Source organism: Bombyx mandarina, chromosome 25 (genome assembly GCF_030267445.1).
Source record: "Bombyx mandarina strain Sakado chromosome 25, ASM3026744v2".
NCBI lineage: Eukaryota > Metazoa > Arthropoda > Insecta > Lepidoptera > Bombycidae > Bombyx > Bombyx mandarina.
The window spans coordinates 1142599-1169669 of NC_143231.1; the positions used below are offsets into that span (position 1 = coordinate 1142599).

At 40.1% G+C, this 27071-nt stretch overlaps 3 protein-coding genes across 4 annotated transcripts; 1 reads left to right on the forward strand and 2 right to left on the reverse strand.

Annotated features, from left to right (window-relative positions):
• Window positions 1-22: 22 nt before the first annotated feature.
• Window positions 23-7087, reverse strand: LOC114248407 (EEF1A lysine methyltransferase 1). 2 transcript variants are annotated; one of them, XM_028181637.2, is made up of 4 exons: window positions 7039-7087; window positions 6264-6433; window positions 2486-2636; window positions 23-1625 (listed from the first exon to the last, which is right to left on the reverse strand). In XM_028181637.2, exons 2-4 carry the CDS (start codon window positions 6414-6416, stop codon window positions 1282-1284), a joined length of 648 nt encoding a protein of 215 aa, XP_028037438.2. In that variant the 5' UTR covers window positions 6417-6433; window positions 7039-7087; the 3' UTR covers window positions 23-1281. The 2 variants fall into 2 exon arrangements, with proteins under 2 accessions (XP_028037438.2, XP_028037440.2); XM_028181639.2 differs by having other exon boundaries at window positions 6946-7059.
• On the forward strand, window positions 6812-8164 carry Naa80 (N-alpha-acetyltransferase 80). The gene is made up of 2 exons (XM_028181641.2): window positions 6812-6915; window positions 7497-8164. The coding sequence occupies exon 2, from the start codon at window positions 7507-7509 to the stop codon at window positions 8110-8112; it is 606 nt and encodes a 201-aa protein (XP_028037442.2). The 5' UTR covers window positions 6812-6915; window positions 7497-7506; the 3' UTR covers window positions 8113-8164.
• Rrp5 (Ribosomal RNA Processing 5) lies at window positions 8098-25764 on the reverse strand. Its single transcript, XM_089738311.1, has 21 exons — window positions 25550-25764; window positions 25079-25225; window positions 24306-24461; window positions 22757-22904; window positions 21483-21602; window positions 20630-20796; window positions 20041-20148; window positions 18653-18790; window positions 17929-18061; window positions 16810-16998; window positions 16231-16319; window positions 15307-15462; window positions 14490-14609; window positions 14049-14132; window positions 13320-13734; window positions 12222-12727; window positions 11011-11223; window positions 10110-10238; window positions 9435-9690; window positions 8521-8686; window positions 8098-8318 (listed from the first exon to the last, which is right to left on the reverse strand). Exons 1-21 carry the CDS (start codon window positions 25622-25624, stop codon window positions 8159-8161), a joined length of 3675 nt encoding a protein of 1224 aa, XP_089594437.1. The 5' UTR covers window positions 25625-25764; the 3' UTR covers window positions 8098-8158.
• Between the last annotated feature and the right edge of the window lie 1307 nt (window positions 25765-27071).

Below are 27071 nucleotides of genomic sequence, written 5' to 3' on the forward strand. Positions count from 1 at the left end.
TGTTAATCAATTCAAAGAACTGAAATTAAATAAACATATATTTCCACAAGATATTTATAAATAAGAAAAATATACCTATAGTAAATATGTTTTATGATTAAACACTAACATATATAAGATATAAAATGTTTATTAATTAATTAATGTACAATAATACGCATTTGTATTGTGATAAGATTTTCAATTAAATTCTTGACGAAGTAAGTTCTCATTGTTAAAGGACCTAATTTAAATACAAATATTTGTTATAGATTTGTCGAGTCACATGACCGATCATTTTGTTTCATTTTCGGATAATGTATTTCATACAATAAGTATAATACAATAGATTAATCTATTTAAACCTTAATGCATTTGAAATAAGTATTTTGTTAAGTGTAAGCACGTGCCGATGGATCTACTGGTGTAGACAATTTATATTATTATTTACTATTTTTAATTCAGTCGGCTTCAGTATCGAAATAAATAAATAACAATAATTTTTTTTTAGAACATAGCTCTGCTATTGATACGGTTTAATGCTCCAAAAATATAAGCTGGTTGTGTTTTTACATTTAAACAGTCAAACACAACATGAAAACGTGCATGACATGACAACAAAAATCGAAAATTGACAAAAAAAAAAACATAATTAAAAAAAAAGCTCTACAAACAAAATGTGTATATTATATTTTAATTAGTTAATGTTGGTCAATAATAAACATGTTGACATGTACGTTTTGTTAAGAATAAATGAAATGGAACGTTTCAGTTTGTGTTTTAGTATCTTCAACTAACTATAATCCAACATAAATGAGACTGCAATATTTCAAGTTGAAAGTGCTCACCCGTCTACTTTGAAAACTATCTTTTTTTTATTATTGCTTAGATGTGTGGACGAGCTCACAGCCCACCTGGTGTTAAGTGGTTACTGGAGCCCATAGACATCTACAACGGAAATGCGCCACCCACCTTGAGATATAAGTTCTAAGGGTCTTGGTATAGTTACAACGGCTGCCCACACTTCAAACCGAAACGCATTACTGCTTCACGGCAGAAATAGGCAGGGTGGTGGTACCTACCCGTGCGGACTCACAAAAGGTACCACCAGTAAATCTTTCATCCCAATAGACAAAACTGAGGACTATAGAGTGTTTTATTTTAAAACCATTTCAAGACATGATTGTTGTTTAAACACACACAATCTAACTGAAAATAATCTCCAGAATATTATTAACTCATAAATAATACATTACAGTGAAAATAATAATAAAAATTTACTCATACAACTTCTACAAAACATCAACTCAAGACACTGTCCAAATCAAAGTTAGCATAACACGAGAACTCATTAGCTAAATTATTTCGGTGTTTAGGTTGGAATTCACATAATTTTAAATCTAGCAATTCCTTTACTATATCCTTCATTATGGTACCGGTGCATAAAATTATTTTATTTTTTGAAAGCAATTTGATTGTCTCCGATGTTTTTGTTATGCATTCCTCAGAAAGAAATGGTGGGTCGGCCACTACTAAGTCATATGAGTGATGTACGTCAGGTGGTACCTCCTTAGGATTGTTATAATCGTAGAATATGTAGTCAGGACCGTGAACTTCAAATCGTCTGTCGTATTCTAGTAGGGTGACTGAAATTAAAATAATTACATTTGGTAGTTTTTTAAATTAAAGCATCAGGTCAGTGTAAATTTATCTTTTTTATGTTGTTCTGTCTGAAAATGTTATGAGGATATTATTATACCTTGGCTAGTGAATGTGGAAAACTTTTGTTTATTTTTTAAAGTAACCTACCTATAAATTCTAGCAGAAAATAGATGACTTTACTAATTCATTTTAGACTTTGTTTTGTGCAATACACATTTTTTTAATTGGCTTTGACTTTTTCCACCTTTTTTACCTAATTTTGTTATCACCGAATGCCTTATTATGGTTTTGTGGTACACACTTCTTTTACTACTTAATTAACTGAATCTCTTAGGTATTCATTTTATATTTACTGACCTTTTAAATAAAAATTAACTACTTATATTTAGTGATATTTTCAGTTTTTTAAGTTTCAGTGTTTTTGTTCAACTAGGTTTTTTTTTTTTTTTACCACAGGAGAAAATCGCCGGATCCCCACCCGCACGGCAGGTGCGGTATGTGGGAGTCGAACCTCACTAAAACCCAGTCGGAGCTATTGAGACGGCGGGACAGGGTTTATGCAGAGCACATTACATCCATCCCACCGTCCCCCAGACGCCGGACCGATTGATAGTGCCGCGCTACACCTTCCCCCGGAGCGGTCGGGGGAACGCGACCTATCACGCCGCCCCACGCCTAGGTTCCTCCCCGCACAAAGCGGGTGGAGCCCGAAGCTCATAGGGGGCCGGGTTACGGACGGGACCCCGGTCCCGACCCGCTAATGTCATTTGATGGTTCAAAATGATAGTGACAACTAGTGAGAACTGAAGAAAATACTTTAAACTTAGCAATGTTAAATACATACCAGTCCCTCTGTCTCCAATCTGTCTTTTCAAGGGCACAAAGAGTGTGGGGCACGAAATCAGTGCCACTTTACCTCTGTCATCTAATACTTTATCAATTACTTTGACTAGAGAGTGTACCGTTTTCTCATCATACCAAAACTGACTCAGTTGCTGAAAAAATAAGGTTTTATTTATTTATTTATTATTTAAGTATGTATTTGTATTACAACAAACACTAGTATGAATTCTGTTCTGTGTTTTATATCAATTCTGTTGGATTGCTAATCTTATTTGTGGATCTGGGCAAAATCCTTCAGGATCTGTTCTGTCGGACAAGTTGATTTTATAGAAATGTGTTTTAAAGTTCCCAGTGAGCAGCCCAACCAAGTATCCAAGCTGATTTTTACAAAGCTTAGTTTAACTTAAGAACTCTATTTTATGTCTGGGACCTTTTTTTTTTTTTTTTTTTTTTTCCTACCTAAGCTGAGAGCCTTGAGAGGCTATATCAGCGTAACCCTAACTTTAGTAGGTGAGCTCACGGGGCTCAAACCTGACGATGTTGCTAACACGAACCCTAGCAAGAGTCGTGCTTCGCAGAATCTACCACCGGATCGGAAACGCGACCCACTGAGAAGATCCGGCGAGAAACTCAGTGGGCTGTGTCTGAGAGTTAATTTACTCGTCGAGCCCTTCGTCGCAAGCGACGGGTTCGACGAGAACGGTGACCGGTGCTTGAATTACCTAAAAGCACCGTTAGTGGATCGGGTGGATCCGAGATGACGTGTTTTGGGCGACGTCGACTGCTTTCCATTCTGTCCGCAGGATCGGGAATGTAGTTACCGGCGGCCACGATGAGAGGGTTCTCGTGTCGTGCCGCTTTATCGAAGTGGCGCATGGACGCCGACTGCAGATACTTACTGATGGACTCTAAGTCCAGGTCGTCATGGAGGTCGACGTTCCTGACGAACCACGGGGCTCCGACGGCTATCCTGCAAAAACGGGATTGAATAATTTGGAATGATTTCAAGTGTATGCGGGCCGCGTGAGCGAACACTACACTTGCATAGGTCATGACGGGGCGTATGCAAGTTTTGTAGAGTGTCACCTTATTTCTAAGGGACATTTTACTTCGCCTACATATCATCGGGTAGAGACGTCCTAGAATGAAGGCGGCACGATCGCGTACCGTCTTGATGTGGGGGCGGAATGTCATCCTACTGTCGAGGGTGACGCCTAAATATTTGACCTTCGGGGCCCACGGTATGGGCTGGTCGAACATCGTGATCGGGCGAACGGCGGGGGCGGGGGTATTGACGTGCCTAGTCGGGAGGGGGATGCTCAGCGTGGTGTTCGGAGGGCGACCCCTTTTGAAGAGCACCGCTGTGCTTTTCGTGGGGTTAATGTCGATGCGCCACTTCCGGAACCACTGTCCCATGGTGGTAGCTGCGGTCTGAAGTCGTCGATGAAGCAACGCCTTCTTCCTACACGAGTAGTAGATGGCGGTGTCATCGGCGAAGAGCGCCAGATGGGTCTCCGGAGACCGGGGTATATCGTTGATATACAAACTGAATAGTAACGGGGAGAGGGCGGAGCCTTGCGGGACTCCGGCTGTGACGTGACGGGGCCGGGAACGCGTTCCCTCGACTCGATATCGGAACGAACGGTTCGACAAGTAGTCTCGTATGATGAGCACGAGTCTGTCTGGCACTCCCATGTTATACAGTTTGAATATCAAACCGTTGTGCCAGACTTTGTCGAACGCCTTCGCTATATCGAAGAAGAGGGCTCCTGTCGGAATGGGTTTCCGCCTGTTCAGCCCTAGTAAGATGTGCTCCGTGAGGCGGTGCACTTGATGGACGCACGAGTGTCTGGCGCGGAATCCAAACTGCTCGTCTATAAGAATTTTATTCGCGGATACGAAATCCCAGAGGCGTTTACGAAGGAGCCGTTCGTATAATTTGCCTATCGCCGGGAGGAGACTGATGGGGCGGTAACTCGCGGTTTCGTTATTCGGTTTGCCCGGCTTGTGTATGCCGATAACGTCCGCTTCTTTCCACGCCGCGGGAAAGATGCAGTTCGTCATAGCAGCATTTAATATCGTGGCCAACATCGTTATCAGTTGGGCTGGTAACAGTTTTAGCGCGCGGTTGCGGATGCCGTCGGAGCCGGGAGCTTTCCGTGGTTGTAGGCTATCGATCGCCTCCTTAACCTCGGAAGTGGTAATGGGGGGTAACGCGTCCGAGGGCGGCAGGGAAGCTCTGCGCTCGACCTCCCTGTCGACGAACTCGGTGTGTTCGGGGTCCGCGTGTTGAGTGCTGGTGGTGCACTGTTCTTGCAGTGCATCGGCCAGCAACTCTGCCTTGTCATCGTCATCGTAAGCCGGTGGTTGGCCTGAGGGGCGTACGAGAGGCGGCATAGTGACGATAGTTTCGGACTTGAGGGTCCTAGCTAGTCGCCAGTATGCTTGGTGAGTGGGCGCGAGTTCTTCTAAATAACTATCCCAGTTTTCGTTTCGGGCGTCGCTTAAGCGGGATTTGACCTCCCGCTGTAAGCGACGCATCCGAGTCCGGTTTGAATCCGTGGGATATCGATCGTAGGCCCGGATTGCCGCGTTTCTGATTCTAACGAGGTCCCTAAGATCGGGGGAAAGTCTGATGCGGTGGAAGCAGTCCTCCACATCGACTTGTTTCGAGGATCTTATGATCGCCGTCGAGACGTGATCAGTGAAGATGTTTATGGATTCGACGGTATCCTCGGGGGATGGAGTTGAATCCGGGCCGCAAGGGAGGATTGGTGGAGCGGTGTCAGCTAAGCACGTGCCCAGCTTCTTCCAATCCACCATGGTCCTCGTATCTGGTTCGCGGTTGAGTGGGCGACCGAGCTGCATGACGACAGGTCGGTGGTCTGAGTCGAGTTCTGACATTGCCTCGATGGAGCGCAAGCGCAGAGTTACGTTCCTCAGCAGTGCCAGATCTATTGTGCTCGGACGACGCGCGGCGTTGTACGGATAGCACGTGGGGGTCGGGGGGTTGAATACTTCGAATGTGAGGTCGTCTATGAACGCGTCGAGACGCCTACCGTTCACATTCGTGCGATGGCAGTTCCACCTAGTGTGGTGGCAATTTAAATCGCCTGCCAGGATGACCGCGTCCCCCATACCGAACAGTGTCTCGAGGTCACTGCTCAGGAGGGGTTTGTCAGGGGGGAGATAAACGGATGCGATGACGATCGGCTGGTGTCCCGTCAGCGCGATGCGGCACACTGACGCCTCGATATGTAAGAGCGAGGGAGTATCGAGAGGGACGCAGTGCAGGGCCCTCCTATAGTAAATGACAGTCCCGCCCTTGCGGGCGGAGAGTCTGTCATTCCTAACCATGACGTAATTCGCGACTTTGGGGTCGCGACGCGAGGGCTTTAGGAAGGTCTCCTGCACCAGAAGGATGTCGATGAGATTGTCACGTAGAAACTCATAAACCTGGTCGCGCTGACGCGCGAGTCCGTTAGCATTGTAGAATGCTAACTTCAAAGAATGGGGTTTTAATCTCGCGTTGCACGCCATTGATTACCGGTAATCAAACCAGCGTGCGCTGGACGGACTCGATGACGTCGATGTACTCGAACGTCGCGTTTAGGCGGTCTTCGGCCGTGACCGCTCTGCGCATGGCGTCGGCGTCTGGGACCCTTGGTATACCTCCATATTGGATTGCTTATTTTAATCTGAATTCTGAAAATTAGTTGTCATAAGCATATTATTGCAATACTGCATCTAAGCAATAAAAAAAAAAAAAAATTGCATACCCAATTTTCATCAAACAAAATATTCTCAGTTAATTTTTTATCCGCTTCTAGCTTTACAAGGATTTCTTGTCTTTTACTTTGTTCAGCATAGAATTCCTGTAAAGCAGCAAATGTCTCTGCTGACAATGTGGGCACGTCTTCATCTGCTTCCATTGCACAAGAAGATGTAGCTGGAAGATTATTTCACATACTTCACATATTTATAGATCCACTATATAAATACTTACAAAAATACTAATACAAGATGGAAATATATTGTTACAGTATTATTATTATTACTGTATATTTTAAATAATTCACAGTTTTTCACTTTAAAAAATATAGAGAGCAAGCAGTCTGTAATGTGTGCTTTAACACTATCTCAAAGTTATGATATGTTCCAATATGTTTTCAAAAAAGTTCCCAATTGATTCTTAGATTAAATATCTTGTTTTGGTGCACCGAAAGTCTTTTTCACTCCTCTAAACCCATATGTTGTACTTTAGACCAAATTACAATTATAAATTGTATACACATAGACGAGCTTTGACAGCTAGAATTTTAAATAGGTTAGTTTGTAAACGTCTGTATGGGACACAGGTTCTACGCGAAAATGAGGTGGTAGAAGAAGAAACTATCTTGAGAATTACAAAATGCAACAATTATTTGTTTGGTAAGAACACACAAATTATTTATTCTCAACCTTTTCATTAACTTTATTGTTTTAGAACTTTAAATACGGTTTTAATAAATCTATTTTAATTTTTTATTGCTGTTTGAGTAGGTAGGTACCTACCTATTGATCATTTTGACAATCGGCTGTTGACATTTGACATTAAATAATCAGCATAGAGAATGTGAAGAGGATTCAAACCAAAGATTAAAGAATATTCACTTCAGAAATTGGTCAACATTATGCGCCAGATAACACTTCATTTGAAAAGAGCGAGCGATATGATTTTTTCTTGGAAGTCCTCCGTTCAATGTCCAATTTAATTAACTGTTGCACAATACCATCCCCGATACAGATTAAATAGAAATGTCGCGGTTTTTTTATTATGAAATGTGGATCGTGTTCTTAATCTAGATCGAGCAATGAGCTTTTAGCTTTAAATAATTATTTTAACCTGCATAATAAATTTAACTAACTACTATTCCGACTAAGCTATATAGATCGTGTTGAGATATTCTCATGCGTTAATTCTAGTCTAGTATAGCTTATTCCTATAAACTATGTTTTCTTTTTTCTTTTAGACCTTTAAAAATGGAACCCGAAGGCCTTAAAGTATTACCATTGCACAAACATCCTGAGTATTTGAGAGCATGCTGTGAAATGATAAACGAAGAGTGGCCCCGTAGTGAAACCGCAAGAATGATGTCCTTACAAGCGTCCTGCAATGAACTACCTACTAGTTTAATTTTAGTTGCGAACACAAAGTCTCTGTTGGGTCATTGTAAATTAACAGCTATACCTAGCATACCGGAGAGCTGTTTTGTAGAGACCGTTGTGATAAGCAGAGCGATGCGCGGGAAAAAATTAGGAACGTATTTAATGAGACGCGTGGAGGAATATTGTAAAAGCGTTTTAAATTTGAAAATGATTCATTTGTCGACGAAAGGACAAGAAAACTTCTACGTGAAGTTGGGATACAAAGTTTGTGCACCTATTTCTATATACGGTGTACGATTGCCGAGCCATAGTTACAGTTCTGCTGTCAGTATTAAATTAGATAATCCAGTTGCCATCAATCCTATTACTCAGACAGTACCAGGAGCTTTCCCTCCCCCGCCCCCGCCGATGCCTAAGATTCTTAAAAATACGGACAACACAATAAAATCCAACAAAACATACATGTTCAAGTACTTATAATTGATTTTATTAATTTATAAATTAATAGTACAATAAAATTTATTGATTAGAACTTTGCTTTTTCTACATATTCTATGGCGCGCTGTCGGATTATCTCCGCTTTCCCTTCATCACCGATCTTCTCTTCGACTTCAATCCATTTTTTATAGAGCACTTTCATTTTTCTAGCTGGCAACTGATGGGACGTGATGCGTTCCATAACTTGTCTGTGTAAAAAAAAACAATTTTGAAAGGTTCATTTTGACATATACATATATATTTTTTTAATTTTATGGCCTGGTTACTAAAGCCAACATTTTGACATGTGCTCTGTGCAGTGTTGCAAATGTGTTCTGCAAATAATGCTTTAAATCTAAAGATACAAACCTTAAATATCACTAAAGAAAAGAATGATGTTTGTGTACTGACCTAACGCGTTCGATATCGTTTTCCTTAACGAGCATATCGACGTACACGGCACACACGTCGACGCGTTGCGGGTAAACAGCGAGTACTTGTTCGAGTAAGGCTTCAGCGCGCTCTCGCTCGCCGCGGTCTCGCTCTAGCAGGGCGAACTGCACCAACACTTGTACATCTGCAGACAACACACAACAGAGAGCTTAGTGCGAGTTTTTTAACGTTCTCGAGAGCGAACAAGTTAAATCATATTTGTATGGAGTTGGAACGTTTGCCTACGTTTGCCGCTAGGAGCGCTGTTCCAACTACATACAAAGTTGAGTTAACTTTTACGCTATCGAGAACGTTAAAAAACTCGCAGTAAGCATACAGAACATTTTTATTACTCACTACAGCCATGTGTGTTCCTGTTTGAAATATAGGAAGGGTAGTTTCATTCCAGCGTGGGCTTCTGGACTTACTGGTGGCAGGACCTCTTGTGAGTCCGCACGTGTAGGTACCCGCCTATTACAGCCGTGAAGCAGTAATGCGTTTCGGTTTGAAGGGTGGGGCAGCCGTTGTAACTATACTGAGACCTTAGAACTTATATCTCAAGGTGTGTGGCGCATTTACGTTGTAGATGTCTATGGGCTCCAGTAACCACTTAACACCAGGTGGGCTGTGAGTTCTTCCACCCATCTAAGCAATAAAAAAAACTGCTACTAAAGCAGCTGTTTATTTTGGAGTGGTTTATGATGCCTTTTTATTGCTTAATTGTTTATTACAACTGGTGTTAAGTGGTTATTGGAGCCCGTAGACATCAGCGTAAATACCGCCACCGATTTCTAAGTCTAAGTTTTACGGTACAAAGGTTGCCCCACTTGAAATAGGCAGGGCGGTGGTACCTATCTAATAGATGCCTGCTTCAATTGATCAAGAGTACTTACGTTCTTTCTTCTCCAAAACGTTCAAGGCCTTCTGCATAACGTATCTCGCTTTCTCTTTGAGATTCAGTTTGTAGCAGGCTGTCCCACACAGCGTATAGGTTTTTGGATCCCTTTTGTATTTCCTTAGCATGAGGTCGACGAGCGCGGAGAGTTCCTGTTGCTTGCCAGTGTCCACATATATGTCCAGCAGCTTGGAGTGGACTTTGAAAGTGTCGTTCATCTGCAAGGCTTCCTCTAAAGTCTTCTGTTGAGACTCCTGTTGGGATAGTGAGGTCACTTAATGATCGAGTTATCTATATTTTAATATGTGAAGCAAAAACTTTGTACCCCTTTTTACGCAAATTGCGCGGACGGAGGAGTATGATATTTCTCACACTTATAGAGAATATAGAGAAGGAGTGCAGAATGTTAATATTTTTTTAAATTATGCCTAAAAAATACATTAAATCAATAAATCTGTGGTCATAGATTAAATAGATTAAATATTGTTTGTCTTTATTAATTAATATTTTTCTATAGTGTAGTCTTGGCGAAATTTGTTATTATAGAAGTATAATAGTCTTTGAAAATACAATCATAATAGTGTACAAACTTACAATTTCAATTAATTATAGTCGAATTTCGACTACTGCGGGACCACTAGTTTCAATAATTACACTATAAAAGATTCCTGACCTTAGTACCGAATCTGTTCTCGAGGTTGATGAGTGCCAGCCACACGTTCAGCTTCTCATCTTCTTCACGGAAACAGATTGTACTGAGCGCCTTCCTGGCCACGGCACGGGCCTTCTCTATCTCAGTAGCCTGTTGAAGGGAATACAGTATGAATGAAAATCAATAAATAAAATAATAGCTGGGGATTAGCAGGAGACAAAGCAATACCTAGCTTGGAGAATGGCAAAGCTGAAGCGGGCTGTGCATGTTATAGCTAACGTGACCATTTTTTTTTCGTGTCATAGCGGGACGCCTACAGAATTTCATATATAAATAAATACATTTAAAGGGTATGTCGGGGTAAGATGTAATATTTAAGTGCAAAATAAAAAAAATACTTGAAATAATTTATTATGGTATGTTACCCTCACTGACATCTTAATTCTTACACCAACTTACCCTTAAAATAATATTAATAAATAATTTCGCAACAAAAAACTACGTTTCTACAGCAAAATTAGAGTTACTTTAGTATGTATTGTGTAATAAAATATGGAGCTGGGATAAGTAAGTATTCAGTAAGCGTCTCATAAACACATGCACAACAGATAAATGAAAGCGGGACAATCCCACCCAAAGCGGGACGTATCGTCACGTTAGTTATAGCGAACAATGACGTCAATGTTCATATGAGAAACTTTTTTTCTACCTATGCTGATAGCCTTGAGATGCTATATCAGCTTCTCCTTCACGTGTAGGTGAGCTCACGGGGCTCAAACCGGAGTGTTGCTAATACTGGCCCTAGCAAGAGCAGTGCTTCGCAGAATCTACCACCGGATCGGAAACGCGACTCACTGAGAAGATCCGGCGAGAAACTCAGTGGGCTGTGTCTATGGGCATGTTTGTGGTGCCGTGTCCTGACCTGCAAGTGGAACGCCATGTAAGCTATCCACAGTTGGCTGGCGGAGGGGTTGGCGAGGAGTGCTCGTTGGAAGTGGTCGGCGGAGCGCGGCTGGGCGTCACTCTCTATTGCTCTTTTCTCCATTTCCCGGAGACGTTCCTCTTCCTCCCGCGCCTTGGCTAGCTTCTCCGCAACTGACAGCTTCTTTCGTTTCTTCTTCGGTTGTTCCTTTTCCTAGAAATGGGTTAGTTCTTAATATTCGGCGAGTTGATGACACTTTTTTTTTTCTACCTATGCTGATAGCCTTGAGAGGCTATTTCAGCTTCAACCTAACGTATGTAGGTAAACTCGCGGGGCTCAAGCCGGAGTGTTGCTAATACGGGCCCTAGCAAGAGCATTGCTTCGCAGAATCCACCACCGGATCGGAAACGCGACCCACTGAGAAAAATCCGGCGAGAAACTCAGTGGACTGTGTCTATGGGTTAGTTCGCTCGTCGAGCTCTTGATGACGCATTCTGTTGAAAAGACAATGCGACTTTTTGCGTTGGTTTTATTAAGACAAACGCGATATTATGTGGTTTTGAAGACTCGATTTTAATTGTTTTTTGTTACACTACAAAATCTTGTTACAAATCTTATGTTGGAAGTGCTCTGAAATCATGGTTCGTAGTTTTTGTGTAACGGCAAAATTATTTCTTGAGTATTCTTTAGAACGACTTGTGTTTAATGAAGGAAGTAATATAATAAAACGAACAGATTTTAATGAATACTAGCGGTCCCCTTGTAGTCGAAATTCGACTATATAATTAATCAAAATTATAAGATTGTACACTATTATGAATCTATTATCAAAGACTATTTATTACACTTCTATAACCACAGATTTCGCTAAGACTACACTTGAGACAAAATATATTAATAAAGACAAACAATATAATTTATTCTCAATTTAACTGCAGACAATAAGTAATAAGAAAATTTTGACAATAAACAAATAGTGTTTATGCATGCGTGTGTGTCAAATACATGGTAGTGTGTGTGATGTTTTTATTTGTTGATATAATGTATTTTTTATGCATAATAAAAAATAAAGTACGTTCTGCACTCCTTCACTATATTCTCTATAAGTTTGGGAAATTTCATACTCCTCCGTCCGCGCAACTCGCTTAAAAAGGGGTACAAAGTTTTTGCTTCACGTATTAATTTAATGAGTATGTTCAGACGCGGTGTACCTCATCATCGCTGCTGCTGGACTGCTGGCCCTGCAGGGTCTTCCCACTGTCAAGTGTCCCACTCCAGAAGTCCTTGGCGCTGGGCGCTTGCAGGACGGGCCGCAGCTCCTCAGTGACATTTACGGTTCGTCTTTTCTCCGCCGGCTCCCCTCGTCCCTTCCTCCCCTGATCTCTCTTGCTATCTTCTGTTTTCCGGACATCATCTATTCCTTTTCTCTTCTTATCGCGTATTTCAGTTTCGTCTTTAGCGTTTTTTCTTTCTTTATTTGCCTTACGTTTCTTATCGATTTTCTTTTGTATGTTTTCATTTTCAATGTTCTCTTTCACTTCAGGCTGTTGTACGTCACCGGTTTGCTCGGTGCAGTTGTTGTGAGGTTCGGCGCGCAGGTCGGCGAGCGCGCGTCGAGCCGTCTCGAGACCTTCGTCAAGTTTCTTGGCGCGTTCCTCGTTGATCAGTTTCTCGGAGTGCAGCGCGGTGTGCAACATTTTATTTTTCGTCGTCAAACCTGTAAATTAGAAACATTTGTAGTTTTTCAGTGTCACAAAAATAGTTTTTTTGTGTTGTTTATACGCAGCGACTTGGCTCTACCTCTGGTATTGCTGAAGTTCATGGGCGACGGTAACTCACACTCACCATTAGATGGAGCGTATGCTCGTCTGCTTACCAGGGTAATAAATAAAAAATTAAAAAATTACCAATAATAAATATACACCTTACACTATACATAACTAAGGGGGGACCATAAAAATAACATCTTAAGGTTAAGTATCTATTGGACCCTATTGAGGTCGACCCTTGTCCAGGCCGGTGGAAACCCTGCTGCTATTATTTATTACTGGCCGATGCTCCGGACGGGTTTGTATAAATGTATCTGTGTGTGTGCCCTCGCTGTCTCCTACCAAGTATGTTCAACGCAGTGTCCATACACTAAGGACAATACCGAAGAGGGATGTGAACTATGAGTACATTTTTTTAATTGCCTTTGTAAGCAGACGAGTATACAGCTCACCTGATGGTGTGTGGTTACCATCGTTCATGGATATCGTCAATCCGTTGCCTGCAAATAAAAAATTAATTACACAATAGGATAATCTCACCTTTGGCTTCTATTTTTGCGATTTTCTCCTCAAGTAATGGAATGCCGCTGTGTATTTCGCTAACCGCATTTAATATAGCATCGATCCTCTTCTTGTACTGCCTCTTGGTGCGGCACTGGCTGAGGTCGAGCAGCGCCAGGTCCTCCGGAGTCAACACCTGCTCGCACTCCTCAGATAAATCAGTGTCTATGGCGTCACTCTCTTCGGATGTCTTTCCTTCTGTTCTCCCATTCATCTCTCCGTCTACTCTATTATCTTTCTTCTTTTTCTTCTTTTTGTCAGGAGCGTCTCCGCTCGCTAAGGTCTGTTTATTTTTTGGTTTATCTTCTTCCTCATTAATTTTTGTTGCTCCCTCGTCTTCGGTTTCCCTCTCTTCTCCGATTGAATCATGCTTCTCTTTGGCTTTACGTTTTCTCTGTCAAATAAATAAATCTATGCATATAAAAAATGAATTGCTGTTCGTTAGTCTCGCTAAAACTCCAGAACGGCTGGACCGATTTGGCTAATTTTGGTCTTGAATTATTTGTGAAAGTCCAGAGAAGGTTTAAAAAGTAGATAAATATGAAAATGCACGGAATTAAATAAAAATAATAATTTGCATTGTATGTCGGCATACGTATTCGGTTAATATCGTTAGCGCGATTTAGGATTATGTTCGGTTTCTTGTATTCTGATGACGGCTAGGGCTCCCCGTCGGTCGAGGGCGCAGCCCCCCGCGTGTGTACTCACGTTGATCCGAAAGGTCTGCGTCGGTATGAGGCTGCCCAGCAGTTTCTTGTTCTCGACATCCACATTCAGTATCGTGCAGCTCACCTGCGAGCAGAGAAATAACGGGCTAGAGCGGTGTTTCCCAAAATAACAAGGGGGCAATTTGATAGTCAAGGGGGGCAATCGCACTAAATTAATATATATAGAAAATCTGTATTAAAATTATTTTTGGAATATCACTTTACTGTGATTTGATAACTATTTCATAGTGATTTCTTCCTAAAACCTATCATTTATGTTTCTTAAGTGAACTTAAGTAAATCAAAATGTATGGGGGGCATAAAAATTTTAGAAATGTTACAGTGGAGCATGGCATAAAAAGGTTGGGAAGCACTGGGTTAGATGGAGTACCCCTCCCCACCCCCACCGGGTTGCCATGAGCAGCCGATTCCAAGCACTTACAATCTGTCCGACATGGAAGGCCTCGGTCAGGTTCTCTATCGGCTCGATCGAGACCATCGTCTTCGGTACGTACGCCATCAGGTTGTTGAAGAACGACACCAGTATATAGTCCCGGATCGCCTGGAAAAATCGATATTGAATCCTGGATTAATCGATATTGAAACCTGTGTAATTTGTTGATCACGAGGCGATTGGTTCTGACTTTTATAGATCCTCAAGCGATCATCATCATGGCATTTTGCATATTATTATACATCGTCAGGGGTGTGATAAGAGAAACGGAATGCAATGTGTGGGGCTCTCACATCCAGAAACAAAGTATATTTGTCGAAGAACCGAAAAACAACTTACGAAAGATTGTCAGGTACATAATAATATATCAACTCTACTTATTCGCATACGGGTCATCATTCACCGAATGCCTAATGCAAGGAATAATGATAAGAGGGTTTCGGAAAAGCGCGTCCGGTCCCAATAATCTCCGTCCAGTTTAGTTACTGGTGGTAGGACCTCTTGTGAGTCCGCGCGGGTAGGTACCAACCACCACCCCGCCTATTTCTGCCGTGAAGCAGTAATGCGTTTCGGTTTGAAGGGTGGGGCAGCCGTTGTAACTATACTGAGATACCTTAGAACTTATATCTCAAGGTGGGTGGCACATTTAGGTTGTAGATATCTATGGGCTCCGCTAATCACTTAGAGCAATAAAAAAAAAGTTTAAAGAACTTTAGTAACCCACTAATGGCGTCACTCGTCAAGTTTTCCTAACAATGTCAAAGTTAAGAGGTGTATTCGCTTCTTGATGTAATGATGAACTCACGTATATGACCCCGGTGTACACCTTCCCGATGACGGCCTGGTCGTGGCGCTGCAGCGCGTCGAGGTCGGCTGCGAGGAGGGACGGCTTCAGGGTCAACACGAGGGTCGGCTTGGCGGGGTCCACGGACAGCACCCTCGCGCGGACCTGCTGTCCCACCTGTTCGCAATAAATCTATATATTAATACGTGAAGCAAAATGTTGCACCCCTTTTTACAAAAATTGCGTAGACGGAGGCGTATGAAATTTCCCACATTTATCGAGAATATGGAGGAGTGCAGAATGTTAATATTTTTTTAAATTATGCATAAGAAATACATTAAATCAATAAAAAAAAAACATTACAATGACATGACATGTATTTGACACACACACACGCATAAATACTATTTTCTTTATTGTCAAACTTATCTTATTGTCTGTGGTTAAATTGAGAATAGATTAAATATTGTTTGTCTCTATTAATATTTGTCTAAAATGTAGTCTTGGCGAAATCTGTGATTACAGAAGTAGTCTTTGACAATAGAATCGTAATAGTGTACATTATTATAATTTCAATTAATTATAGTCGACTTTCGACTACCGAGGGACCACTAGTATTATGTTAATACACGAACACACAAAACTGAACAAACTTCTTGTTAACAAAACTTTAACCGTAACAATGCGCCACGAGAATATTGCTATCTCTCTCTATGCTCTTTCTCTCTCTCTCACACACCAGAAACACATACCAAATGTCTTTAACAAGGATACTTTCCCCATTCAGGAATCAAACCTAGATAATTGGATTTAACGCACATATCATTAGCGCCTGATCTAATAATTCTACTAATATAATTAGATAATGGGTAACCCAATAAATAGTTTGTATGAATGAAAAACATGTTGAGTTACAAAGAGGCGTAGTGCTGTGGTTGACATTACCTTAAACTTTTTGGTGAGCTTCGGATTGGAGCCCTGGCGAGGGTCCAGCAGCACGCCGGCGTCCGTCAGGTGGTTGAGGCCGACGTAGCCTGGAAGCAATTTAAAGTACATTGCTGGTTTTTCTTGTGTTCTTGTCCGGGGCTCGTTAATCTAAAGCAGACTAGAATATCAATCCTGGAACTATTACAACTACAGAATACAATACATTACTGGTGGTAGAGCCTCTTGAGAGCCCGCGCGGGTAGGTACCACTACCCCGCCTATTTCTGCCGTGAAGCAGTAATGCGTTTCGGTTTGAAGGGCGGGGCAACCGTTGTAACTATACTGAGACCTTGGAACTCATATCTCAAGGTGGGTGGCGCATTTACGTCGTAGTTGTCTATGGGCTCCAGTAACCACTTAACACCAGGTGGGCTGTTAGCTCGTCCACCCATCTAAGCAATGAAAAAAAAAGAATATTCTCATTAATTTCGTTCTGTCAGTGTCGAGCTACAGCTCACTCAATAAGGTAATCCTTACCACTGAGCAGTCCCTAGGTTACTAAAAATAAACCGGTCTAATTAGAACTTTGGTACTGACCGTGTATCCTCCCCAGGGAGACCAGGATGTATGAGTCGGTGACTGTCTTCACGTGACCATCGACTATCTCGCCGACGGACAGCTGCTCCATGGTGAAGTACTTCTCGTTGACAACACTGGGATCATCCGTCACGGAATAGAAGTAGTCAGATAGATTGTAGTTGAGGACCCTCACTCTGTGGGTGCTGCCTGGGGACAGAGAAGTGGGTAATATTGAAAATTAACCATGTTTCAATTATGTTGAGGTGAAATTGACAAACTTCATTGTCATCTTCTATATATAAATGAATTGCTGTTCGTTAGTCTCGCTAAAACACGAGAACGGCTGGACCGATTTGGTATATGGATAATTTTGGTCTTGAATTATTTGTGGAAGTCCAAAGAAGGTTTAAAAGGTAGATAAAAATATAAAATGCTCGGAATTAAATATAATAAAAATAACAATTTTGTTTTCCCTTTGATGTGTCCCCCGTCGGACGGATCCCTTTTGTTTGTTTTAAGTTTATTTTATACAAAAGTTCAGGTCTTTTATTTATCGATTGAGGCACTAGAAGTCTGCGGGGTCAGTTAGTTTTTAATATTAATGATTCTGTTTTCATACAATAGTTAGTTGGTTTGTGTGTAAACTTTATTACATTTAGGTTAACATTATTTTCCACGGGCATAGCTTTATACTACTTAGGTACTTGTTTAAACAGCAATGGAGAGGGAAAGGAAAGAAATATATTGTAGTTTAATGTATGTTCAGTCAGTTACATTATCTGCTTATTCAAGTTATTGGATCTTGGTTAATAATCAAATGGTGGGGATAAATGATTCACAGAGAGAAAACAACTAGATAGTGATAAAGTGAGTGGGGCAGAAGTGTTACAATGCCAATGTTAATGTTGCCAGCGATACTTTCTTTTTTTTTAATGATTGAAGCATTACTAGTGGCCCAGGGGTCTTTCCAGTTTCACTAGGACAGGTGGGCGAGCAAAGACTCAGCCAGGAGGGGTGGGATTTGCTAACAGCTGTCCGAGCTCCTCCAGAGGATGCCCAACAGCTCAAGGGCAGCTGCTTCGCAAATCTACCACCGGATCGGAATCGCGATATATTTTATAAAACGGTTCAACTCACCAACAGGATATGATTTGGCAATGACTTCTTCGTCCGTCATTTCCTCTTCAATATCAATTCTCTTGATGCTCATCACAGCGGTACATCCGTGGTCCAACTTCATATGTACCGATCTTCCTGTTATCTTTAATACCTGTAGAATATATTCAATTTGAACTACTTTTCTGTGCGTTGCTTATCAATCAAACACCTTGCCACCTTGCTTGGTGACTCCTTCTCTATGAGGTGGAGTTCAGTAGGTGGTCCGCTTGAACACTTCCCCATACCATGACTGATCCTTCACCATGTGCCTGTTTCTCAACGTTGTCATAGTGTCTCACTGAGCGTACTACTCCCAGACAACTCAACACATGAATGCTTCCATCCCCTAACTTCATACAAACCTGACTAAACTCTGAACATTTAAAAAAAAAAAGTTATTGCTACATGGGTGACGACCTCGTAGCCCACCTGATGTTAAGTGGTTACTGGAGCCTATAGACATCTACAGCGTAAATACACCACCCACTTTGAGATATAAGTTTTAAGATCTAAGTATAGTTACAACGGCTCCTCGCCCTTCAAACCGAAACGCATTACTGCTTCACGGCAGAAATAGGCAGGGGCGGTGGTACCTACCCGTGCGGACTCACAAGAGGTCCTACCATGAATCCTGATAAGCAATATGAGCTATCGACTATCGCAAAAATAACTCTGTCTCCCTCGTGTGCCTATTGACACTTACCTGCGCCTCTTCAATGATGTCCCCATCCTTGTATTTCCTCTCCTGCTCGAGGTCAGGGTACGTGGTCTCGAAAATGTTCTTCAGCGTCAGATAGGGCATGTTCCTCGGCGGCATCACAAACAGCACACGGGCGGTTACCTGCGGTAGGAACACTGGAACGCTAATTAATGTCGCTAAAGACATTTCTGACGAAGGGTGTTGCGGATAATAATATGTTTAAATCAAATCAAATCAAATCAAAAAAGTTTTATTCAACATAAATGAAAGTACATACTTGTTGAACGTCAAAAGAATTAGCCTCCGTCCTGAGAAGAATTGGCAAGAAACTCGCGGGCAGGTCTTTTTTTTTTTTTTGAAATATTAGATTTTTTAAAAAGGTGTTATTTCATTATTGGGAAAAATAAAGAGATTACTGGTGGTAGGACCTCTTGTGAGTCCGCGCGGTTAGGTAGCACCGCCCTGCCTATTTCTGCCGTGAAGCAGTAATGCGTTTCGGTTTGAGGGGTGGGGCAGCCGTTGTAACTATACTTGAGACCTTAGAACTTAAATCTCAAGGTGGGTGGCGCATTTACATTGTAGATGTCTATGGGCTCCAGTAACTACTTAACACTGTGGGCTGTGAGCTCGTCCACCCATCTAAGCAATAAATAAAAAAAATGATTAAAAGTATTTACTAAATAAATTTTACACACAGTCGGCCCTTCGGAACAGAGGACACGATTTGGCGACACGAAGGAGTCACTGGCGACAGTTTGTGCCACCCTGCTGACGAAGCTGACAATTTTCAAAAGCTTTTTAAACGGCAAATGGTTATCTCGTCGGCCATCTTTACTTATGAAAGTGAGTATTGTAAAGAGCCGTCACCATTAAACAATTATTTTGTTAGGAGTCCACAGTGACACTACTTGAGTGATAGATATATTTATTATATATTTATTTGGTAAAATTGGTACTTCATAATTTAACCTGCGTGTAGTCGTCAATGCACAGAAGTACACCAAGCGTATTACTTATTGGACAGAGAAAACTTTGTTAAGTTTTTTATTGCACAGATGGGTTGACGAGCTCACAGTTCACCTCATGTCACCTCACCAGTAACCACTCATTGCTATCAGTGGTTACTGGAGCCCATAGACATCTACAACGTAAATGCGCCACCCACCTTGAGATATGGAGTTCTAAGGTCTCAGTATAGTAACAATGACTGCCCCGCCCTCCAAACCGAAACGCATTACTGCTTCACGGCAGAAATAGGCAGGGCGGTGGTACCTACCCGTGCGGACTCACAAGAGGTCCTACCACCAGTGTTGTTATATACCGTCGACAAAAAATCTGCAGTAAAATAGTGTATTGTTTTTCCAAGCAGACAAACTTCTCAAGTTGCTCACCTTCTGCCCGACCGCGGGTCTCTTCGCTTTGCCCTTATCTAAGTGTTGCCGCAACACGCACGCCTGCACATCGTCGAACACGAAACCTTTGACCCCGTTGTCTACGGCCTGCAGAAAAAAAAACAATCTTATCTATGTAGTCTATACATTGTATTAGTCTTTGGTATTTACTGTAGAAATAGGTAAATTTTTAAGATTTTTGAGTTTTTACATTGAATGAAGGTGTTATGTGCCTGTAAACTATATTAGACCTTAAAACATCGGGTTTAAAGGCTACTTTTAGAAATTGCATGTTATTTAGGTAGGCAGCGGCTTGGCTCTGCCCCTGGCATTGCTGACGTCCATGAGCGACGGTGACCACTTACCATCAGATGGGCCGTATGCTCGTCTGCCTAAAAGGCAATAAAAAAAAAATATTCAACTTCATGCACAAAGGTACAATGGCGGACTTAATGCCTGAGGCATTCTCTACTAGTCAACCAACGTTATGAAGAAAAACAAAAGCTTGTTGAACGTTTTCTCAAAATTAACAAATTGTATCATATCCCCTTCTTCATCCCCGTCTTCATTTAGTATTAAATGTGGTTACGCTGTCGACGGTGAAGTGGAGGGCGTTGCCGGGCAGCAGTTGCGAGTCGGGCTTGTGCTGTAGCCGCGCCGCCTGCAGACAGTCCGGCGCCGCGCCCAGCGCCACCACGCTGCTGTCCGCGGTCTGCTTCACCGACTTCACGGCGCACCAGCACACCATGCCCGTGTCTGCTCAGAATATTACAGTATTTTTATTGTTTAGATGGGTGGACGAGCTCATAGCCTGGTATTAAGTGGTTACCGTGGCCCATGGGCATCTACAACGTAAGGGCCTGGCCACAGCTACTGGCGGTGCGTTGGGAGGCGCGGCGGGCGGCGTGGTTTGCGACAGTTTGCCACAGCTAGACTAGTTGCGACCCCGGCGGCGTCAGCGGTGCACGTATTTAGAGAGCCCTATCAAATGTCCCTCTCAAAAGTGGCACGATATTGCCTTGAAATAAGTGCGTTCTTAGCTGAAGATACTATTCAATCAAGAATAGGAGCGCACCTAGTTAGAAAAGGAGAGAACTTAGTGAATTTCAACACACAGTGCATTGACAACAAAAATAAAAATACATATAACTAAACTTGATTACATTTGATTAATTATGATTAATTTATATTTAATTAGGAAATGATCCACGACAAATTTTTCTTGTAAGTTGTGAGACAATTAGAAAAAACATCAGCTATTTCATCAATTAAAATTAGTTTAGCGCAATCAGACAACTCCGAATGAACATTGACGGAGACCGCGCTACCGTGGAGATTATTGTAGTCCCAAAGGATTCTGTTTAAGGGAAAGTAAGCTATAGATAGGCTTTGGTGTTCTCATTGGAGCATTTTTAATGGATGATTAAGATTTACAGACTTACCAAGGTCTATTTCGGGATTGGCATCTTTCTTCGGGAGGAACGCTGTTGTGTTAGGTATGCCGAGGTCCATTACATACCCGTGATCTTCAACTGATGACACTGCTGCTTGGAAGATGGCACCTAAGGAAATAGAGATGCCAAATATAAATAGTCGAGGAATTAATACACATATAAGCGCTATGACATGTCCTTGTTCAAACGAAGCTTGTGGAGAGTATTAAACGGTAGGCAGCGGCTTGGCTCTGCCCCTGGTACTGCTGACGTCCATGACCGACGGTAACCACTCACCATCAGGTGGGCTGTACGCTCGTCGTCTGCCTATACAGCAATAAAAAAAAAATATCTATAGTTTATAGAACCCATGTCCATGTGATGACCAGGTTGGTGTTCCCTGCTAATCTTCTAATTTATATAGAACAATATCAAATCTGTTTTCATGTTTTATATGTTCCTAAATCCAATTATTGTTTGGTCTCAACCTGAATTAGGACCACCTCAATGGGTATCATAAAAGGCGACTAGGAAATTCAAAGGAGTACTTAGTGAAAACAATCTTAGAATATTAAACTAACATGTACAAACACAAGTACAATTTCCGAATGGAATATACTGGTGGTAGGGTGTATTGTGAACTGTCATGGGTGAACAGAGACTCATGTTCAATATAGGTAAGATTCTGATTAAAACTGTCACGGTGAGTGGTGGTATTCAAGTTGTAATATCCACCAGTTTCATTAATCACTTAGCACAAGGTGAGTTCCGAATTTTTATTTTCTTTTCTTTTTTTATTTATTTCTTAGATGGGTGCAAGAGCTCACAGCCCACCTGGTGTTAAGTGGTTACTGGAGCCCATAGACATTTACAACTTAAATGCTCCACCCACCTTGAGATGTAAGTTCTAAGGTCTCATATAGTTACAACGGCTGCCCCACCCTTCAAGCCAAAACGCATTACTGCTTCACGGCAGAAATCGGCGGGATGGTGGTACCTACCCGTGCGGACTCACAAGAGGTCCTACCACCAGTTATTGTTAGTAGTTCAGGCAAAAGCTTCTTTACACTATATTAATAACATACATACATGTGAGGCTATATGTATTGTGATTTATTTATTGTGATCTTCTGTTTTAACAATTTCGTCAGTGTTGTGTAGTTTTAGACAGTTGATTAAACAATATGTATACCCACAGACAAGATTTAACTTTAATATCTATAAAGGAGGCCTAGGTTCAGAAACATAATGACAGTTCATGTAATAAGGAATGGAGAACAAACCTTTCTTAATATCGGTATGTCGTTTCCCACTGTTTACGTGTTGAGGCATAGTCGTCAGCATGGTGTTGCCAGGAGCCAGTTCCACTACACTCACAGCTATGTACTGACCCGGTTTGAACATTTGTGACAATTCACGAACTTTTTCAGTCTATATGTATAGGAAAAAAAAAACTAATTAATAGACTTCATATTGGCATAACTAACTAAGGTTATTTCATGTCTGATTGTCTATGTCCATTATTTAATATTGTTGCAGCTCTTAAAACTAATTGTCTTTGATGTTCAAAGTATTATTGCGATTTTATTGTATTCATGTATATTTGAAATGGATTTTAAACTGACATCGAATATTTTAAAAGTAGAGTACAGTTATGCAAATATTTAATTAAGAGGATCAAAATAGATTATATTAAAGCAGTAAAAAGAGCACTAAAATGGCTTTTTAGTGGTGCAGTTATATGAGATTATATCGAGGGGATGGGGGGATTTCAGAAAGACATTTATCTTTGTAATTAAAGGTCAGTTTTATTTGGTACTAGCGACCCGCCCTCGCTTCGCTTCGGAAACACTAAAACACACATGAAACCAAAAAAATAAAATAAAAAAAAATAAAAAAAAAGTAGCCTATGTTCATCAGAGACAATGTCGGCTTCTAATGGAAAAAGAATTTTTCAAATCGGTCCAGTAGTTTCGGAGCCTATTCGAAACAAACAAACAAACAAATCTTTCCTCTTTATAATATTAGTATAGATTAGCATCAACAGTTCGACGTTTTTAATTGAACTTCAATTAAGTTTACCCGATTCAAATAATTGCAGAAGTTTTTTTGTTATGATATTTTTTCCAAATTTTAAATTTTAAATCCTGCTCTCCTGTAAAGTTGAAAAAATGTCCCTTAACCAAATTGCCTTTCACCCCTCGACAAGTTTTTTTTTTCTTTTCCATACCAATGCTGATAGCCTTGAGAGGCTATTTCAACTTCTCCTTGATGTGTAGGTAGCTCAAGGGGCTCAAACCGGAGTGTTGCTAACACTGACCCTAGCTAGAGCAGTGCTTTGCAGAATCTACCACCGAATCGGAAACGCAAGCCATGGGTTAAATTATTCGTGGAGCCCTTCCTCACAAGCGATGGGTTCAGAGAGGATGGTGATATGTTCTGTTTGCAGTGTCAGTTTAATAAAACATTAATCTGCCTAAATCTTAAGCACCAAAATATGACAAGAATAGTCTGATTTCAAATTACAGCTTGATCATGAGACTGTGGCAAAACCTACGGTTCCGTCATGCGCATGCGCTGTTAAAAAACCCAAGAGGCCACAATCCCCGTCATAAGAAGGTTGGACATTTTTACATAAAATAAACATTTTATTTTTTTATTTAGAACCACTTTTATTTAAGTGTCCTAAAAGACTGTATGCTAGGAAGTGATTCATTAAGGTAAGTATAATGTGTAATTCAGTCAGTAATATGTTACTCCCAAATCACATGTTCACATTCATTTTTATATGTAGAGTCAATGCTCACCCTTAAATATAATAATAAAAATTACCTTATCTTCAACATAAGCTTCGAGTAGCTTATTATAAGACTCGCTGATGTGACATGCCATGACATTGCCCAATAGTTTGCAAGGCATCGATACTTTTATTTTGACATCGGATACATGAATCACCCTGCCAAGTAAATTTATTCCAGGCCTTAAGCTCTGCAAAACAAAAATTTCATCAAAGAAATACAAATTTTCATGCAAAATGTATAAGGGTATGTAGAAAACATTCCAGAAAACAAATAGAGGTTGTAGACATTGTGATTCCGGAGACAACATCTTAAAAACAAAGTTTCATAACTTCTGTTATTTTACTGAACTCAAGTGTTTTATATGTGTTATGTTCAAAAAATAAAAAGGTGCATTATATATATGTAGAAGACAGGGTCACAATAATTATTTGGATTCATATTTATGCTTATGTAAAGTAAATTATATTTTATTCTCAGTTTTCAGTATTTTTGCATTGGTGGATAAACAAGCTCATAGCCTGGTGTGGAGGAGGAGCCCTTAGATACACAGCATGAATTCCATCATGCAACTTGAGATGTGAGGTTGAAGTATCAACCAATTTATTAAATAAGTTATACCACCATTAAAATCAAATTGTGTTCTTCTTCATTGTAAAATGAGCAGAATGGCAGTATCTACCTATATGGGCTTAATATGCAGCCTAATACCAGTAAAGTAGTTGTAGGTTATTCTCATTGACATGTTAATAAGAGTTTTAACATTATTTCACTGTACAGATGAATGGTAGGTAGTTTTTTTCTTACCTTAGAACTTAGGAAAATTAAATTATTATTTAACTTGTGTGTTTTCAAATAATCTTGGGCTTCGTCAGACAGATATCCGTCATCACCCTCAGACTTTTTCTTAGGTTTTTTCTTCTTTTTTTCTGCTTTTTCTGCAACACCTAAAAACTAAATCAAAACAAATATTACTAAGCTCTAATTATTCTTGTACTGCTATTTTTCTCAATTTTTTTAAATTAGTTAAAGGTATTATATAGTACTTACATAATTAAACTATTAGTTTCATATACTTTTTTTAGAAGTTTTTTTTTTATTTTAACAATTTTTTTTGTGGTATTTTGATTTTGGAATTTTTTTGTAGTTATGTTTAGTTTCAAGTTGATAAGTTAGTTAGTCAACAGATAGTCTAGGGTAATTTTGGTTAATTAAATCAGGTTAGAAATAAATAAGCTATTCATTTATAATATAATAGTGGACATCCACTGTACTCACGTTGCCACTCTGTTTAAAATGTGCACCGGTAGGCTTCTTTCCACCTCGCGGAAAGTATTCTTCCGCGTCTGCCATCTTCTTTTACGCTTAATTCCCGTGTGATTCTTTAGAACACGCTGTTCTGCTTATTTAATTGATGTTTTCGCTTAATTCAGTTTTTGCCTAATATTAAACACGTTCGAATGCAAAGCACAGATTAACTTTTTTTTAAGGGATTTTATGACCTGGTAACTGAGACCTTTAAGTCATGTCTTATTTTAATTTATATTATTCATATTTTTATGAAAAATTATATTATGGAGTGAAATGAAATGAAGATGATTAATTTGAGGCACTAATCAACTGGGATGAAATTAAATGAAATGAATTGAGATGATATGGGATGAAATATAATCTTAGTAAAATGGTGGTCATTTATTAAGATTTTTTCAGTGGACTTTGGAGGATCCCGAGAAGTTACGTCCAGCGGCTTTGTTTCATTTTCCCACATTTGTACACTTTCACAAATATTAAACAGTTAATAAACCACCATTATTACACATTTTGTTGGAGTTTGTATATAAATGTAATGGCAGGCAACACTTGACACTTGATTAGATTTCGAATATTAGAATTATTTTAAATGTTTAAAAAACAGATCATTGTATTCTCGTAAGAAAATGTCAAAACTTCTCATCTAGACACGGCAAGAGAAACATGAAATAGTTTTATAAAAAATATAAAGATAATAATTGTATAATGGTGTAAAAGTGTTCAAGCAATCTGCAATATAATTATAATGAAGCAGTTGTGTTTTTAAATAGCCCCTCATCACCTAAAGAACCCAATCCCTTCAAATTTAACCGTCCAACACATTTAAACCCGGAGAAACAAGAAACACTAAATAGACAAAATAAAACAAATCACACAACTTCACTGCTCGCGTTCCCGCCAAAAAGTCGCACAGATTAACTTTATTTAGAAATGCTATAGATTATACACTTTATTGTACCTACCTATTGATCATTGGCTTACTGAATTTGGCCCCCTTTTTTTATTTTCATTTTTTTTTTCGTCGTTTGTTCGCTAATGTTCGAATGTAAAAATTGATTGTTCGTCTTTAATTTATTTATAATTAATTAAACAAATGATCACCCTTAACTTCGACCTCCTTACTAGATATCTTTATTTTTATCCCTCAGATTAATTAATTTTGATCAATTATCGTTTGTTCGATGACTATTGGTGATTGTTCGATCATAAAAACAATTAAATTCTCAATTATCAATTTTTTTATATCAAATTCGAACATTAACGAACAAACGACGAACAAGTAAATAAAAATAAAAAAAATCCGAAAATCAAAAAAAGGGGGTCCAAATTCAGTGAGCCTTGATCATTTTGACAATCGGCTGTGTAACTGCCATATAGATTAGGTAGGTACAATGAATTCCATTATAATACATATGTATATAATACATACAGTTAATATTTAAATTCCCTTATTCTTCGGCAGTTTTTTTTGCCTACCTATCCTTGTAAT

Coding starts and splice junctions, on each gene's coding strand:
- Rrp5 (XM_089738311.1), bottom strand. CDS start 25,624: ATGGCAGACGCGGAAGAATACTTTCCGCGAGGTGGAAAGAAGCCTACC. Junction 20,797..21,482: donor CAATCCCGAAATAGACCTTG/GTAAGTCTGTAA, acceptor TATTCTGAGCAG/ACACGGGCATGGTGTGCTGG. Junction 10,239..11,010: donor ACATGGCGTTCCACTTGCAG/GTCAGGACACGG, acceptor TCCCTTCAACAG/GCTACTGAGATAGAGAAGGC.
- LOC114248407 (XM_028181637.2), bottom strand. CDS start 6,416: ATGGAAGCAGATGAAGACGTGCCCACATTGTCAGCAGAGACATTTGCT. Junction 2,637..6,263: donor TTTTGTTTGATGAAAATTGG/GTATGCAATTTT, acceptor TTATTTTTTCAG/CAACTGAGTCAGTTTTGGTA. Junction 1,626..2,485: donor GATTGGAGACAGAGGGACTG/GTATGTATTTAA, acceptor TTTTAATTTCAG/TCACCCTACTAGAATACGAC.
- Naa80 (XM_028181641.2), top strand. CDS start 7,507: ATGGAACCCGAAGGCCTTAAAGTATTACCATTGCACAAACATCCTGAG.